The sequence below is a fragment of the Mycetomoellerius zeteki genome, unplaced genomic scaffold (assembly GCF_001594055.1).
Source record: "Mycetomoellerius zeteki isolate Tzet28-1 unplaced genomic scaffold, Tzet1.0 scaffold120, whole genome shotgun sequence".
In the NCBI taxonomy this organism is placed as follows: domain Eukaryota; kingdom Metazoa; phylum Arthropoda; class Insecta; order Hymenoptera; family Formicidae; genus Mycetomoellerius; species Mycetomoellerius zeteki.
This window is the reverse complement of record NW_017256127.1, coordinates 85899-105155: the sequence shown is the minus strand read 5'-3', so window position 1 is coordinate 105155 and position 19257 is coordinate 85899. Positions and strand designations below refer to the sequence as shown.

The 19257-nt window shown below is 31.3% G+C and overlaps 1 protein-coding gene across 1 annotated transcript; it reads right to left on the bottom strand.

Moving 5' to 3' along the window:
* Positions 1-7221: 7221 nt before the first annotated feature.
* On the bottom strand, positions 7222-17887 carry LOC108731133 (uncharacterized). Its single transcript, XM_018461275.1, has 12 exons — positions 17724-17887; positions 17238-17399; positions 14536-14733; positions 14086-14205; positions 11515-11626; positions 10842-10965; positions 10631-10766; positions 10117-10173; positions 9172-9297; positions 8079-8332; positions 7799-7986; positions 7222-7717 (listed from the first exon to the last, which is right to left on the bottom strand). Exons 1-12 carry the CDS (start codon positions 17737-17739, stop codon positions 7417-7419), a joined length of 1794 nt encoding a protein of 597 aa, XP_018316777.1. The 5' UTR covers positions 17740-17887; the 3' UTR covers positions 7222-7416.
* Positions 17888-19257: the final 1370 nt, after the last annotated feature.

The window sequence follows — 19257 nt, the reverse complement described above, 5'->3', positions numbered from 1 at the left end:
ACTCTGTTTAAGATCTTCATAAGTTAATTTTCAAATTAGAATCCACTTCAATTTTGGCAATCTGTAAGTGACTCAATTTTGGTGGATTGCTTAACTAATATTGATTAAGAATGTATGTTTGATTACTGATGAAGACTCCTAAGAGAGTTGAAACGTTCAAGAATTCTGAATAAAGAAGACATCGTGTATCAAATAGAGTAAAATGAATTTTCTAATTTAACAGTTTGCGCACCCCCTCTCGCACTAATCTTAAAAACTAAATTTTTCGACTGTATATTTTTTGTGCATTCAAATAGTATCATTTTTAATTTTCGTTTATTTTTACAGTATAATATATACTTTACTTAATTATTAAATATCTTTTTGGTATACATAATTTTGAGAAATATACTAAAGTCTATCTTATTATTTATGAATAAATTGCTAATTACCAGCAAGAAATGACTTGTCAATTAGATCGTCGAATCGGTGTCAATATCGTATCGATATCGATTCGATATCGATGAATCATTCTCACTGTGGATGTTTACTTTTTAAAAACAAAATTTCTTTAAAACTTATTTTCCCTGTATGAATACTTTTTGCATCCACTGTACATACATCTAATTTCTTACATTAATAACGCATTATACATTCGTCTTCGTATGTGCGCAATATGTAAATTGCAGTGCACAAGTTCTAGTAACAGAATCGATAGTTTGCGAGTTGATTCTCTGCCCTACAGTGACATCACGTCCATCTTACATGAAAGAATTACCAGAATTATCACAGCTTCTTTTCTGCTGTGAAGCAGATTAAATACAAGCACCTTATTCTACTTCTTGGACATGCATATGCACCGTGCAGCTACCGTGAGACATTTATCATTCGAGGATCTTTGAATCATCGTCACTCGTAAATGAAAGTGCGAAAGGGTCTGAATGGTCGAAATGTTTATTTTCACAAACTACTGTAGAGACAAAGATAAACATTTTTTGCACGTTAAATTCAATAATAACGTCATTATGCGTTGAAATTAGATAAAATGACAGATTTTTTTCACTATAATGGACACTGCTAGTATGTATCTACTGTTATTATCTACGTTCAGCTTAATCAAGATTTTATTTTTAGACTTTGACAACACTATTTAACAAAAAATAAATCTTTAAAAATATATCTTTTCGAGATAACAAAAGTAATTCTGTTTCTTGAGTTTTTTGAATGCTAAATACGATCTTGTTTACCAAATTGCTCTATTACCCTACAATTTTAAAAAAGAATCCAGCACCAGTTGTATAAAAAATTGGGTCAATGGAACTTATCTAATGTATAATATGTTAAGCATATGCAAACTTTTGGATACGCGTAGAAAGAGGAAATACGGACACGAAATTGCTTGTATTATCAGTCCATACTTTTATGTTTAAAATTTGTTTTTACTTAAATTTCATTTTTAAATGAAGTTACAGCTGTTTCAATTTTAATGTTTGTAGCACTTCGAATATTTGTTCCAACCCAATATTATTTAAACATAAGAATTTTTCAGCTAAATTAATTAGATATTGTTGATCAATTTAGAATGACAAAATCAATATAAAAATCGTAACTTTCATACGATATCCAATATTAATCACAAATATGTTTTTAACCAACATAGCAAATTCTTTTTAAAAAATAAAAGTCCTAACAATATATATTTAAATTTAAATTGAATAAAATTTCTCTAACACATCATATATCGCAGTTATGTACCAAAATACATTAAAATAGCCTTTTTGTAACTTTAAATATAAATTTCTCAAAATTGTAACATGATAGAATAATTTGCTAAACGGTATTCATCATCCAAAAATCTATGACAAAAAACTATCTTCGTTTTTGTGCATTTTTTTGAACGGTATAATAAACTTTCGCTTTTTCCGGAAGACTGATTTACGCACGGACATATGCAAATCACATTCTCTTCCGGAAGCCATAGCAATTCGACAATAATAAATAATTTGGTACCTCTACAGAAGTATACGTCTAACAAGGGGAACTCTAGAAGCATACATCGAGTTTTTCGATGCCAATTTTTTTGGTGATTCTTGAGACAAAAAAAATATACTTGTCGAAGCGTTTATCAACATGCGGCTTTCTTTTCGAATTATAAATTTTTGAAAATCCGAAAAATTCAGATCGCGTTTGTTTTTCAAGGAAACGTTTGGTAAATGTTTCTTTTTGCAATAAATAGAACGTTTTGAGATTCCGTTGTCTCGAAACATACGTGCCATTAATAGTTTTTGTGTGCGAAACTAATTTTTTAATCTTTCGACCGCCGGGACTTTAAAATCCAAAATCATGGATAGTTTCCTCATAAAGCCCTATAATAATCCAATATATATCTACTATACATTGTTCGATGTGTACGAATCATCATATGATGCCATATGGCATCATATCGGCGGTCTAGAGGTTAACCATTTAGAAACGCTTTAATATTGTTTTTGTAGGAAATATTATGATATATCAATATTCTAATTGTTTGAAAGAAGAAGAACAAACATAACAGAACGAATATTTTAAAGAAAAACAAAAATTACCGAATCTCGAATGCGAACTTGATTCAAGACAACGCGTATAATGGCAATTCAGAACAATCAACTAGCCAATCAAATTTTGGTCCTAAATTTTGGTTTTATTGCACATCCAAGTTGTCTCACTTGTTTTCTTCCACCATGACGACACATATTTTTTTAACCTCGAGAATCACCAAAAAATTTGCATCGAAAAACTCGATGAACATTTTTGGGATTCCCCTTCTAAGTAATATACATATTTTGATAATATTTATAAATATTAGTACAATATTTTTCATATATTTAATCATAAAAATATATCAAAAATTCTAAAGATTAATAGAACATTGATTTGTCTTGGAAAAAAAAAAGAAAAGAAATTTGCCAAGATATCAACGTTTCAATGTTCTATGCACATTTTTAATATTGCTAGTTCTCTCTATATTATATTTTGAAAGTTTTACATAATTAAAAGCCGCATTGGAAATATTCAAACCTTAAGATAATAATCATATAAATAATTTGAAAGATCATTGTAAATAATAATTTACGCTATTCATCAAGTACACATTTAAATTGACATTGACATAGAAATAACTTCTCCTTATAAAATACGAACTAAATAATCACATGAAATAACTTGTATGTTATATTAGTATCTATGATATATTATAATCTAATAAGTAGCAAATATAAATATAAGGAAACTGAGATGCGACTAGTATCAAAAACGCGTAATAACGTAAATGCGATGCGCAATTGGAAGCTCCTAAATTTGACTATGAAAAAGGAATTTCACAATAAATGTATAACTAATATTAGGTCTAAAATAGAAATCTATCGTCACATATACATCAATTTAAACTTTTATTATATAAATCCACGCGCGCCCATTTCAATTTGAACATATATTATATAGTATTTATATTACTTTATACAGCGTGTCCCACATCTACGGGATCACTTCTCGTGAGCAAGTAGAGCAGACCAAATTAAGTCGAAAAGTCTTCTACCATTTTGTAATTTTTGCAATAGTTAACAAGATATTAATTTCTAAAGATTGTTAAATAGCATGGCTTATCACCAAAGATAAGTGCGAGTAGGAATGCAAATCGCCGTAGGTTGTTAGGCGTGTGGGGAATTGTTTACAATGGCATTGGTAACACGTAAGCGGCGAAAGAAAATATATCATACCATGTGCTTGCGTTTGATGATAGGCCGGGCAGATACACATTTATTTGGCGATCTTTAGAAATTAATATCTCACATAACTATTGCGAAAATTACAAAATAATAGAGGATTTTTTAATTCAGTTTAGTCCGCTCTATCTGCTCACGAGAGGTGATTCCACAGGTCTGAGACACCATCTAAAGTAAGTTTGAAGAAAAGTTCACCACGTTTTTTTTTTAAAACGATTAGAGATACGGAAAAAATATAATCTTATTAAAATTATAGAAGTAGTGGGACAAATTTTGATGATCAGTCGAAGCTGGATCCTTAATACTTAAATAATTTCATGTGAATTTACATATACTATATATGTATATATATACATAATTACTATATTTGTAGTCATTTGAACGCGCCGAATTATTTTTTTTCGGACTAAATTTTTTTTCGAAATAATATCACAAATAAATTTGATGCTCAATATCTATTTTATAATTTAAAATATTTGCATTTTATTTTATACTCAAATTAAATCAGTGTACAACAGCTTTAATATGCACTAGTGCGTCCAATCAAATTCGCTATTAGTTTATACCCAGAAAATAGTTAAATTTTCGGAAAAAACTCTAGTACAAAGATATTCAGTTTATTGAGTATATCGATAGAATGACTAAAAAATAGTCTTTTCATTAAAAAAAAAATTTGTAAAAGAACCAAGAACATTTAAGGTCATCAAAGTATAGTCCCTTATTTATATCACAATTTTGATAATAAATATCTTTTCCCTACCTCTGTTTTCGGGGGAAAAAAAAATGTGATAAACATTTTATCAAGCTCACCGTGTGTGCGCGCTCACGCGCGCAAGTATGCAGTGAACGGCAAAAACTCTGGAAGAAGCCTGTCTTAGAAGGTATTGGTTAATGAAAAAATATTTCGAACAAACATTAAAAAATCTATTAGCAGCTGAGCTTTGACTATTTGCTTGAGCTTTAGATGACTTTGAAAAACGTGATCAAGATCAATAAAAAATTTTAAATGAAAACCTCCGCTTTTTATCTCTTATCCTTGTAACTGAAGTAGAGAGCTTTCCAAAATACTATAACAAAGTACATAAAGTATTTTACGATCCTGAACAACATTTAAAAGGTTTAGCCATCAATAGAACACCGTAGATAATATTGACGCAGACGATACTGTAACTTTTAAGCTTCATAATTCGAGATATACATAATAAAAAAAATACTTTGTTATAGTATTTTGGAAAATTCTCGACGTCAAACATAAAATCGGTGAATTATATTATCGTTTATACTTTAATTGTGGAAAAGAATTTTTAAATCTGTATAAAGACGGTTAGAAAAATACTTATTTGAAAAATAATCGGTAAACCACACAGATGATTTTAGGATCCTTTTAACCAATGTTCTTTCTGAGATAATAGGCCATTTTCGGAACTTTTGCTTCTCACTATATAATCATTTTTTATGTTTGATAGAATTTTAAATATGTGCTACTATGCAACAAGTGACTTTTGTCGTTTGTGTTGATTTTAGGTCTTTCTACCATTCAGTATTGATTAATGTCCCTGCTAAACATGTATAAATAATTTTTCAAAACAGATTTTACACGTATCAATAGAATCTCTTCAAATTCGCGTGCGCTGCACGTGGGCTATAGACAAAATATTAAACTATTGCACAAAGAAAAAGAAAGAGATAGAGATTGTATAAAAACGTAAAATAAATAAATATTAATATTTTTCTTATGTACCTTTTAAGATATAGCAAGAATCAATCGTTTTTTTCATAGTTTTTATGTTATTTTGCATTTCTGCTAAAATTTCAAATCTCTTTCATTGTTAATATGTGTACATATGTATATACAGCGTGTCCCGAATTTAAATAGCCAAACTTCAGAAACGTGTAGGGGATCGATAAACTAAGAAAAAAAGAAGAATTCTTTCGAAATATGCTCGTTTTTGCTTCGTTTCGAAGAAAATTGCAAAAAAAAAAGATAAAACGTTATTTTCATTTTCTTCATTTTGTACTTATTTATTACTTATTCGTTCACACTTATTTATTCACTTGCTTAATGCAGATATTGTTCAAAATGTTGGCTTCTTGCAGCAATGCACGCATTGCATTTTGTACGAACAGCTCGTGTCGCAGCACTGGTCAACGTAATGATTCGCCGAACAATATAAATTACGTTGTCTTTTTTTTTGCGATTTTCTCCAAAATGAAGCAAAAACGAGCATAAAGGACTTTTTTTTCTTAGTTTATCGATTCCCTACATGCTCCCGAAGTTTGGTATTTAAATACACCCTGTATATGAATAATATATCTTTTTCTATCTTTTTAGGCTCATATTTAAATTTGATATTTAAACATTAAGTTTTTGTATGCACTACCCTGTAAATGTAGACTTATCGAAAGAATTGGTATACCGATAAAATATTTAAAGGTACAGAAAATTTATCTTGAAAATTTTTTGCGAAGACAGTGTCTGAATTTTTTAAAAGGGCAGTGAATTTAACAAGTATGAACACGTTGGCACATTGTAATAGAAACTTTTGTTACGCGTCTCGTCCATGTAATCTAAGACTTCAGAAAAATGCATTTTGATCCTCGTAGATGTATACTGTGTGAATATAGAATGCATACATATTTGTTGAAAACGTCAATATATACTCTGGCAAACATTTAATAATTACTCCAGCAATATACTGTAACGACAATTTCATTTCGATTTGGTAAATACTGTCAAATTTACTTTCAGTTACATTTGCGTCTATTATACCTATCACTACAACAGTTTATAATTTGCTTAACTGGTATTTTCGTTTGGACCTAATGCAATGGGCGAGTTCAAGACGGCACAAAGTAGCTAGACATGCTTGCCAAGAGAATGAGCATGATTGGTTTTTACTTGTGGATCAAACCAATCATGTTTAATTGCTCGGCAAGCAGATCTAGCCGCTTTGCCGACTTGAACTCGTCCAATATCTAATCATCCTAATCATAGCAAGTACGAATGCAACAATAGTGCTATTAGATTAAGTTAGACAGAGTCACTATTAAATTACCTATCCAGAGAATGATCCTTTAAAGCGTTATTAGTCTTTGTTGCCTCTGATTGGTGTTCAAAGTTGAACATATATGTGTTTGCAACACACTTCTTTAACATACATTCAAGATGAATGTAAGTTTATTTTCGCAAAAAAAATATCTCGTTGCAAAATTTGCAACGTATTATGCGATAATTATAGAAAATAATAATGGCACTATTTTTTTTCAAGCTTTAACGCGTAAAAAATTCAAGTAAGAAATAACGTAATCAAATATTTTTCTTGCTATTTTCTCGAAAGTATTTGATCTCAATGTTAATAATGTAATATCGAGTAAAAACACCTTTGCAATAAATATTATCAAATAAACGTTTGTAAAAATGGCACTAACAAAGTTATAAAAGATTTAATATACTGCGTTAATCTACAAAAGTATTGCGTAATTATTTGTTTATTTTTAAATATTAATTTAATAAGGAACTTCATTGAATAAGCCAGTTACTTAATTATTTTTGTGCACTTTATGTAATATGTGCTATTTTGATTTTAGATTTCATCCTTTGCCCTACGAAAAGTTATGCGCGTTGCATTGTTACGCTATGTAAAATAAAGTTAGAAAAACTAGACGAGAAGTGATATTAGTCATTAATAGGTGGATCCATAGCACATATTATAGCTTTCATTACGCTGGCTGCCGCTAATGCCGCGTATGGCTGCCATTCTTTGATTCGAGTGCCGTCTTTGTAATCGGCAATTCCGCGGATTACAATGAAATTCTCGCGACAATTACCCAAAATACTCTCTACGACAGCATCCATCTCTGCATCAAATGCAAGCGCACCGAATCGGCTCGCAAACTTTTGTCTAAGTTGATCGTCTCGTGCGACTTGTCGGCCAGAAGCTACTGGTGCCAGATGAATGCGGGAGCATCTATCAGTTCTGCAATGAAAAAAATATTAGTATATATTTATATAATAAAGGTGTACAGCGTGTGCGGTGAAACGTTGAATTAATTTTCACCTTTTATTTATAGAATCTTGAGGAGCGATTGGATGAGATACTTCGATAACATCCCTTTCTCCAATAGCCATATATAATTTATCAGATTCTGGTGGTGGCGCGTTAAAATCATGTTCTGATTGATTGACCAAATTCTGCAAACCTTCCTTCATGTACATTTGCCATGGCGGAAACGTCTCATTTTCAGCCTACAGAAAAAGATAAATATTTTAAACAAGCATGTAACATGGATTCATACAAATATATAAATATATCAATACCTAATATCGATCGAAATTACCTGCTTCTTCAGAGTTGCCGCGATTTCTTGAAGACCAAGATTTGGAGGGCAATATTCCTTGGTCTCAAAATGATAGTTCTCGCTTTCATTCATCTTAGCACTTTCGCAATAAACGTACGCATATTTCTTATTGAGCGGCGTTGGATGCGATATCACCACATCGCCCAATCGCACGTGTTTATTGTAATCTGTATAGTGAGGAACACCACCACCAACTCCGACAAGAAAAACAAAATCCACTTTTTGAAAAGTACCTATTAACATATTCAAAGGCTAAAGATTGTAACAATATGTAATGAAAATAATAAGATATATACATATACATATATATATACACACATATATATATACATATATACATATATATACATATATATACATATGGTATACATATATATATATAGTCCCTGGCCATGCCATTAGACGCACAGATTTTTCGATAGATCTTTTCATATGTGACTGAAAATAATTATTTTTATGTTTACATATCTAAAGTAGAGATTTCTCTTCCATGTGTGGATATTTTTAATTAATAAAAACATAGTTTTGATAACATTCATAAAATATTTACTTATTTTTGTAAAATAAAGAGATGTTTTTTAAATATTTTTTTTAAGCCACTATTGACGGCTATTAGAATTTAATTAATTCTAATAATGTTACATAATTTTTAAATTAAAATTCACTGACAAACAAATAAAACACAATTGCTATAATAGAAAACATTGCATTTTTTATGGCTTCTACTACTGCTAACAGGTTCATAGACTTTTTAACACTATAAGCAATAAGAAAATTTAATGCATTCATTTTATAAACTATTTTTTTATGTTTCGATTACAATAAATTTGTCTGTTTTCTATAGCTGAGTTAATGTACACTTTTGGAACTTAAAGTCAGATAGGTAAATATATGTTTAATTTGGTGAAAACGAGAAAAGAGTTCTACAGTCTAGAAATAAACAAATCTAAAAATGATAATATAATGTAAATCTGATCATTAAAAATCAATAAATTATAAAAATATGTAATGCACCTAATGATATGGCTACGGACTATAATATAGAATAAAAAATTTAAAGCTAAATGCATACCCAACAATCTAGTAGTGGTATTGCCAGCTGCGGTCATTGCTTCTCTGGTATGTCCCACAGTTGGTAGTTTAGTGCACACAATCCTATGCGTACCGATATTGCCCAAAGTATATACATTTGATTCTCCTATAACAAAATGATATAGCCATTCATTACTTGTATCTTTATGTATTTTGAAGTTTATATCTCCTTCTATGTAATTCTAATGTATATTCTCGATTTGTATTATATATGTGCATTGTGCGGCTATCAACAAAGTAGGACGGAACCTGTGTTATATGTGACGATAAAATAGGTAATAATCCATTCCATGTAAAAGCATCTCCCAAGTCTAGTAATAATACTAGACATAACAAAGAGAAGTAAATGGTATAAAAAATTTCTTTGAAAATCTTATCTATTATAGTATTGTCGAGAAGTCACTGATTGAATACATTTGAATGGAAGCACAGTTATCAAGAACTAAAATATTTTATTAAAATTTTTGAAAACAAATAATGTTACCATTAATAAAAAAAAAGAGATAAAATCTACAAGAGAAGTATAAATATAAAAAATATAATTATTATAATATTATTTATAGAAAGAATAAAAATTAATAAAATAATTTAATGTATACACAAATCACATAAAATGAATATAATATAAAATATAAATAAGCCTAACAAAATTATTACATATAACAAAAACAAAGCCATACAAAACGTTTACAACACAAAACAAAAACTTTATATAAGAATTTTACACATATATGTATAATACATGAAATCAATGAATTTGAATCAATGAAATACAATGAATTTGTAATGTCAACATAAAAGAATTAATGTGTTTCAAAATGTACATTTGTAGCACCATTTTGCCTTGCATTGTTCTTCGGTTCACAAGCAACTGGCAAGCTATGAAATGACATTAAAATGATAGTTATGTTACAAGTTACTTTACCAAAACGGCATATCACCCGCGGAATTCCGTCTATTGCATCTGACGAACTTGCGGTACCTAAAGTTTCATGCATGGTGAAATATACTTCCATTATTGTTTAAACATTTGCCGCTGATTAGCGAACAATATAAATCGCGTTATATTTGCATGAGAGCGGAAAAAAAGGAATGACTAATGACTACAACTAGAATGCTAGTGAAATTTTATCTGTATAAATTAATCAAAATGTTTTAAAAATAATTATTTTAGTAGACGATTTTATTTAAAAAAATATAGCTAGGAATAAAAGCAGGAGAGTCAACAGAACTATTCTTCTAATATTTCAAATGAATATCATTTAATATTTCAATTATGACTATTTTCTAATAAAAGAATAGAATAGAGAAATTAGTTATTTTTTATAATATTATCCTATCATAATTTTATATCGGAAGTATTTTAGAATTATTGTTCTGGGAGATATATAAAGTATATCTTAAACAATACTGAATAGAGTAAATAGGAAAAACCTTACCAACAGTGGTGTAGCGAACAAAGGTTTCCTTGTTCTCAATCAATGAATCCACAGCAAGTTTTTCACAATATTGAGCTGTAATGATAGCAATAGTGGGTTGTTTCGCGCTTGCCATCGTTGGCATCGACTTTACTACCTAAAAATATATTTTATAGCATTACGTTATATGTTAACAAAAATGAACTGAAAAATTTATATTTAAATAAATTACTTGGACTTGAGTATCCTCATGAACAACACGTGTGAAAGCCCCATGATCTATTGCTTTAACAAGCCCTTTCTCTTGAAGCTCTTTTAATTTAGCATCCACAGCTGATAGCTCCCATCCATGTTCCCTAAAAATAAAATGAAATTGAAATTTAATTAGGGATGAACGAGTTTCATTAAAGAATCTATTACTGAATTGCTTTCAAATCGGATTGATTAAGGTAGTTCTTTAGTAAAGTGCCGAAAATTTTAGATGCTTTACCAAGGCCCAAAATCACAGACATTTGCATAATTTAGATAAAATATTAAAACTACGTGCATATTTTAATGAAATAGTATGTTTCATTATAGTATGTGTATATCTTAATAAAATAGTATGAATACGATAGTAAATTTGCAAGTTTATGCATGTAAATATCTTCCCGAAATGACCGTTGATTTATTACTTTTTTGTGACCATTACCTACAATCTTAATTCTTTAAACAGAAACCGATTATTAAACGAATTGATCCGTCTTAAACTCGAACCTTGATAAATCGATTAAAAGTTCGGGCAATTAATTATCGATATTTGAAGAATCAAACCGAACTCAAACATTCCTTAAATTTAATTTCATTTAACATGTCATTCCCCCCCCCCTGTGTATATCTAAATTTTATTTAATACAATTACTTACTTCGCAATGTCAACCACGGTAACAGGATTCGGATAGGCAGACTCGATAAGCTCCAGAACTTTTTCTACTGTCAGCTCAATCACTTGACCCATGACTATTTCATCTGTAGATACTTTTAATAAAAAAAAAAAAGAAATACTTATTTAATCGTGCAATTATGTTAGGGACATTGTAGTTTGTCAAACTTTTAAGCCGCCTATTGTAATTTTAAATGACAGTTAATAGCATCAAAACAAGAATACAGCACTCCATAACATATGCAAGTTAAATTTTTTGCTGTGTAGATGAGTGTAGATGAGTCTAAACTTGTATAGTTTTTAATCTATCCAAAGTAGAAGTGTAAGTTTCAAAATCTAACTGTAATAAGTGCATAGTTTAACTTAAGTCTTTGTTTCTATAGCTAGATTCGAGCTAGAACCGTTAGTGAAAGGTACAGATTATATGTGGGAATGGAAACTTGAACACATATACATTATGGCAGCTAATAATCACGAGTAGAAGGTTCGTGCTCTACATAGATGCATTTCCTTACAGAATAAAGACTAAAGTGGCAATGTCATTATGCTATATAGTATGATAATGATCAGTGAATAACCAATTCGAAAAAGTTATAATTTGAGACAGACAAATAAATATGATTTTTATGACATGTATATGATATGTATATGAGAAGATATATATGATAAGATATGTAGCTATAAGTACGTGTGCATATACTTTGATGCTATGAATTTTCGTTTTTGAAATTAATATAAAATAGCATTGACGAAATTAAATTTGAATTAAATAAATCCATATTCTAAATATAGTTGATGTTTATTGTGTAATTATATATCATTGTTCGTGTATGTTGGACGTTAAAATGTTTGTGATATATAAGTTTTATCTATAATTATACATGCTGTGAGGGTAGATATGTATATATTGTACACCGTATGTAGAAAATCTAGGTCAAATCAAATGGGTTGTTCTTCACACTCTAATATCTAAAGTATTCTCTAGTAATTGCTCGTTCGGTTAAATAGATTGGAAAATCCTTTTTTACATAATCAAAGTGCATAATAACTTTTATAAACCCGTGTAACATGTTTCATTTTAATTTTAACAAAGAGAATAGAAATATATTTTCTTTTTTTAAGGGGTTATTAAAAAAATACGTTCACTTAGGAGGGAGGGAGTTATCGAAAGTGTTATGCAAATAAACGAAGGAGAGAAGGGGAGGGAGTTAAAGAAAACGCAAACGTTCGATTTTGTATTGCTGCTTATTCATTCAAATTACTTGTGCAATTGAATAGGAATAGATTCTAAAAGTGCGTTCCGTTTTTCACGCTCACATACTATAAACATCATTTCATCCTTATTGTGTATAAAACATCAAAATATCTTTTTAAGGCTTATTAGTGCTTATGGCCTTTCTTTCTTTTATTAAAAAAGGGGGGATTTTATTTTAATTCCCTTTGGGAGGGGGGTTATAGTTTCTGTTATTAGAGGTTTATCCTCGTGCTCCAATATGCTCCAATATGCTCATATCATAGCTCTTACTCACTCCAACGCGCTTGATAGAGTAGGAGTTATGGTAGGAGCATGTTGGAGCGTGTTAGACCTTGCGATGCGAACAAACCTCAAGTATTACGAAGGGGGGAGCAGAGAGCTGAAAAATTCTAACGAACATATTTTTTGAATGACCCCTAAGTTGCTAAATAGGACATCGTAATATGAATCAATGCATAAATGTTAAATCAATGTTGTTATGGTTACCAGATTATTGTGCTAAGCGACAGAATGTATATACAGGATGATCTGTCTTTTTAATTTTCACATTGAAATATCTCAAAAAATATAAAAATCTTTTATATTTTTCGAAATATTTCAATGTGAAAATTAAAATGGGACACTGTATATCTACTATCGAAATAGAAAGAAATTTCTTTTTTTCTTTAATCTAATTCTACGCACAAAAAAATTACAAACTCTCTTATCTAGCAATTATTGTGTTACAAGAAAATATATTATGTGTGTTAGTTTCGTTTGGATCATTAGATTGTGTATGAGAAAAGAAAGGAATAAACATCAATGAAATGTGACAAAAGTTAATTTCTTTTCATTCTCGAACCTGATCTCCACATAACTTTCTCAGAGGGAGGAAGTGTGAATAGTAAGTGACCAGTAGCTGTGAATAATAGAAATTAAGTATGACATAGATGTCCAAAACAGTGCTCAATACAGTGTAACTGCGTACAGAGAACATGAGAAAACCCTGACTTAAATTACATAATGGATATATGAACCACTGAGTTTTAATCAAGTGTGCATTTCCTTTAGAGTTCAGCTACAATGTGCACTTGAAACACGTATAGTATCTTTCAATAAATGCTATTAAACCTAATCAGCTTAATTTAATAACCATTAACCCTCTTCCCTTCATTCATATCATTAGACTTTTTTTTTATTAAGCCAAAGTACATTATAATTTGAGAATGAAAATGTATGTAGGATTAAATTTAGTACACTTTATATGTAATTTATTTCTGTAGTATTTAACAAAGAAAAAATATCTATTTAAATACTTACATGGCCTGCTTGGAAGAGTAATGGGCTCTTCCAATTGTCTCAATTCCACCTCTAGTTTTTTAATGCTGGGATATTTATGTTGCATCAATTTCATTATTTTTTTAATAAATCCCACATAATCTGCGGAAAATAAATAACACTGTAAAATGTTACACAGCAAGGAAGAATAAAAATTTATATCAATCATAGAAACTTATATATAAAAAATTAATCGATATGAGTGATTTCGTGAACATTATTAAATTTGATATTTTTCCTTGGATATCATATAGAATTTCACGTTCTGCTTCTTTAATTGTCAACCGTTTAAAACTATATCCTAACGAGTTTAAGAAAACAAAAAACCTCCACTTATTGACTTTAGTTACATCAGGTACATTTGATCTTGAAAATATAGTTTTAAGAAACGTGCTCGGGTTGTCAATCAATGCGTATCACATTACGATTTACCTCTAGGAAACTCCTGCGGCGTGACGAGTTCTCGGAAAAATTCTTGCGCAACGCTTGGCTGTTCCGCCTCGGCGAGCGTGTCGACAAACCAAAATTGGAGAGTTCTCTGTTCTTGTGTGTGCTTTCCAGTTTGTGCGCTTACGAGAAATACCCTAAATTGCAAGCACAGTTGGGCAGGATGCACCTCGCCATTTGTCACTACAACAATTGGATTTATTAAATACGCGATGTATTCGGATTAAATTTATTTAAATGCCACATTTTTCCTTAATTTTTATACACAGTGCTTTCTGTAATCCCTTACACGTTTATATATTTATATATCGACACGGTATTTATATATATATATATATATACATATAGTAGGATGGTTCATATTTTTTAAACTTTCGAATTTTTCCCGCGGCATCCCTCAAAATGATTTCCCCCCCTTCCTCCAATTCACAAAAAAATAATTCCTGCCAAATTACAACTCAATCAACACAACGGGAACTCGTGCCGACAGCTCATTAAACATTTGAATACTCTTACAATACACTATTAACATTGGTTTTTAAAATGTATTTTTCACAAAAATCGATCTAAAGAACTTTTCCTTCTTTTAACATGTGTTTTGCTTTTTTGCATCGTTTGAGACTTTGTACGTCTCATTTAAACAATTAGGTGATTGTTAATGATTAAAAAATAAAAATAAATAGGGTAATTCCGGTATATGACCTACTCCGCACCTATCAAAAATTTAATTTATGAAGTATTATTTATTATATGTAAAGTAAACAAGCAATACTATTATTTTTACCGTATATCCCATAGGGATGGGATGTATAATTACTCATAGGTGAAATATATGGCTCATGAAAAATTTTAAATAATGCTTAGAAATAAGACGTAAAATGTAACAGTTACTTATAAAATGTGCGTTTACAAAGTTTTATTAAAGAATAAAAATAATAAATATACAAGCACCCAAATACCTCTTTTTAAAATAAAAAAAAATGATTTTTATGAAAAATCCTAAAAATTTTTATAAGTAAATTGGATACATTTTGTCGATATTCTCAACTTCCGGTTCTGATCGGAAATAAATTAATCTAGACCGGATGTTATATTTTCACTTTTTGTTGCAGATTCAGATTATGTACAAAAAATATGTAATTTTTATTCTAAAATGCATCCATTGTCCATGAAACGATCTCGAAAACCACGAAAAAATAAACCTTAATTGCTCGTGGCATAACCCAGGACCAATCACATGACATATCTAATCCTATGTCCATTGGTGCATGTGTTTACTTATCAAAATTTTTTTCTAAAAATCTATCTCGGTGCCCACAGAGCAGAGGGACGCTTTTTTCTGCCAGATTCACGATTTTATATTGATTTCGGGGACACTGTCCTACGATTACATTAAGTGATTACCCCTCGATAAAATTAGTATTATATTATCAGTTTCTTGTGTGCTTTTAATAACTTAAATTTTTATGACACGAACTTCCATAAAATCATCTTTAATAGTATCTCGTCGGTATCTGAAGCAATTCTCGTGAATAATTAGGCCTGTTCTTTTTGGCTGAACTTTTGCACCAGTTCATCTTTCTTCCTTTTCTCTCCAGAAGGAAAGAAGAGGAAGAAAAAAGGAACTGGTGCAAAAGTTCAGCCAAAAAGAACAAGCCTATTATCGACATGTCACTTAAAAATTACTGTAGTGCAAATGTTTAAATGGCCGTATGTGTTTGCACGTCTGCTCAGAACCGTACGAAATTCATTTCGAGAATGAGCACATCTGGGTTTCTTTCACTATGCATATTAATGCACATACTTTATGGTTGTTCTACAATATGCTCTTTGTTTCCTGTTTCTTGCTTTTTACCTTTTGCTTTTTTCCTCTTTGTGATCGTTTTATCGACAATTATATTTCTTGATATGTATTTTCTGTTTCTTCTGAAGTTCGTTAACGTTTATCTCGAGCAAGAGAAAACACGGGATAAGAAGCAAAAAGGCAAGATACAAAAAATAACAAAAAGCAAGAAACAGGAAACAAAAAGCACATTGTAGAATAGGCTTTAATTCTGAAAACAGGTAGCAAGGCAACGTTTTAATGACATCTTATTGACGTTAAAGGTGTCATTAAAATGTTATTAAGACGTCATTTGACGTCACTTTGCTACTTGGGAGACTTTTAAATCGATAAAAAAAAAAGAAAAAAATTACGACACAAAAGTTATTGCGCTTAATTGGTAAAACAAACGACTTTTGGATCTCCTTAATAGTTTTTCACTAAGAAAACTGGTGCACACTGAGTGCAATTGAATACAAATCTATTCATATATTTACATATTTTAATTTCACATTTTTTGTTGTCATGATAACCTGATAACTTTTTAAAGGATTAATTAAATTATTTATTAACATTCAAAAGAAATATAAATCGATTTGCACTCAATTGCACCAATATTACATTAGTTTCACTAATGGAAAATGCTACAAGTCAATATAAATGTGTTAAAAATCTTATAGGCTTGTAAGCAATATCATTTCTGAGGCCTCACATTTTATATGCTACTATCTATTATTATTTTGTCTATATGTAAAACATTTCAAACTCAAGTATTTTACTTCAGTATTTTACACTTCAAGATATTATTATTATTATTATTATTAAATATAGTATTTATCAATCGATTAAAGCAAGTACGCCATACCCGCCACAACCTGTTTGTTGATAACAATCCCCTTGTGATCCCCACCAGCGATGTGGACATTGTTCTCGTTCCCGTTTTCCGCTGGCGGCTCCAGGGCCTGTCTCTCAATTATCAACGTCGTGGAGTTCGCTGTCTTGCATTTCGGCGTCATGACGATGTGTTCTGTCCCGAGAAAACAAGGAAAGTCCGAGTCTATAGAAAGTCCCTTATCTTGTTCTTATCGTGCGAGATAAAATCGAGGAACGCGTTGCAATTTCGTTTCAAATTCTTCCCTCACATTTTTCTTTTGTTTTTTTTATACAATAATTTAGTACAATACGTTCCAAATATCGAACAAACGGCACGGTTATTCGCGAAACGAAAAAAATGCAACAATCGATTTCGAAATAAGAATCATTCCCCGCCCGAATTTTTTTCTCTTTTCATTTTGTTATCGGAGCATATAAGAGTACGCACAGCAAGTTGAGACAGTTCTTTATCGCTTACCAGTTTTCTCGCCCATCTTCGTGATTTTCCGTCTGCTATTACTGTTCCTTTGCAAAAGTGACAGAAACTACGGGAAGGAGTATCGAACTAAAAGATTTCGTGACGAACGCAGATGCGACGCTAACCTCCACCTGAATTCACTTAAATCGACAAGCGCACTGCGCAGCAGACACTGCCGCTAGTGCCGCTGACACTGTCACTTGTCACCACTCACTGACTCACCAGTGTTACTCACAATCAGAGAAGATTGAATTAGAGATCCTCTCACCTCTCTCTACGTGATGAATACCACTGATTTTCTGCCTTTAGCACTATTAACCGTTGCTAAAAACATCAGCCTCAGGCTGCGATCCACTTGACGCTACAAACGCTTCGAAGCGTTTGAGCGACCAATCAGAATAAAGAATTTTACGAATTGACTAATCAAAGAATGTTTCGAAGCGTTTGTAACGTCAAGTGGACCTCAGCCTCAGTTGCGCCTGCGAGAAGTTCTGTTTGACTTGCGCTTATACTTTTTTACACTTTTTACACTTAAAATAAGATAGATATATATTTGACGCTGAAAAGAGAGAAAGCGAAGATGCTGAGTGTAAAGATGCCTTTTCATGCTGACGCTCAACGCTCATTTTTAGCGTCAAAGTAGATCACGTGATCAAAATTATCGCTTGATATTCGTCAATTTCTATCACGTGATTTATATTGACGCCGAAAATGAGCGTCGAGCGTCAGCATGAAAAGGTACCTTAATGGTTCCTGCACACTGGACGCGGAAACGCTTGCCGCGCGGCAAAATGTGACACGGTAACCAATAAGCTTACAGCTCCTAACATGTTCATTGGTTACTGCGTCGCATTTTGCGCGGTAAGCTTTTCCGCGTCCAGTGTGCAGGAACCATTACACTCAGCATCTTTTGTCTGAAACATTTTCTTGTAAATTGCAAGGGAACAGAAATATTTGGGGTGATAGATTAAAATGGGTCATCCTGTATATTTGTGTCGTTTCAAAATTACTGCGATGCAAAAGTTTAAAATGGCCGCATCTGGTTGTGCGCAGAACGGTACAAAGTTCATCTCGAAAACGAGGCAACAAGCACACCTTTAAGCCCAAGACACAATGCGAGGAAATAGCGATAGCGATAGGAATAACACGATTTCAACCTATCAGAAACTGTGTATTCCAATATATCCGATTCCTGATAGGTTGAAATCATGTTATTCCTATCGCCATCGCTGTTCCTTCGCATTGTGTCTTGGGCTTTAATTCTTCCACCATGAAAGAGTTAGCAGTCCAGTAGACGAACAATCGTTTGTTCAACAAGGGCCGACAGATTGATTGTTCGTTTTTATTTATCTAACGGATTGAAAATCGTGGCCATAGGCTGGAATCCATAGTCCGGTCTTAATCTCAAGCAATGTTTTAAGATGCTAATACGGCTCTCTGGCCGGTATTCATAGTCAGATTTTATATTCAAGACCGTCTTAAGTACAGTCTTAAGACATATGTCACGAACCAATCAGAGGGCCAATTAGCGTCT

What these genes read in the sequence shown, in the direction of transcription:
- LOC108731133 (XM_018461275.1), bottom strand. An exon ending in ATGAGGATACTCAAGTCCAA is followed by an intron (nt 10,767 to 10,841) that starts GTAATTTATTTA and finishes ATATATTTTTAG; the next exon opens with GTAGTAAAGTCGATGCCAAC. An exon ending in CGGCAACTCTGAAGAAGCAG is followed by an intron (nt 7,987 to 8,078) that starts GTAATTTCGATC and finishes CTTTTTCTGTAG; the next exon opens with GCTGAAAATGAGACGTTTCC.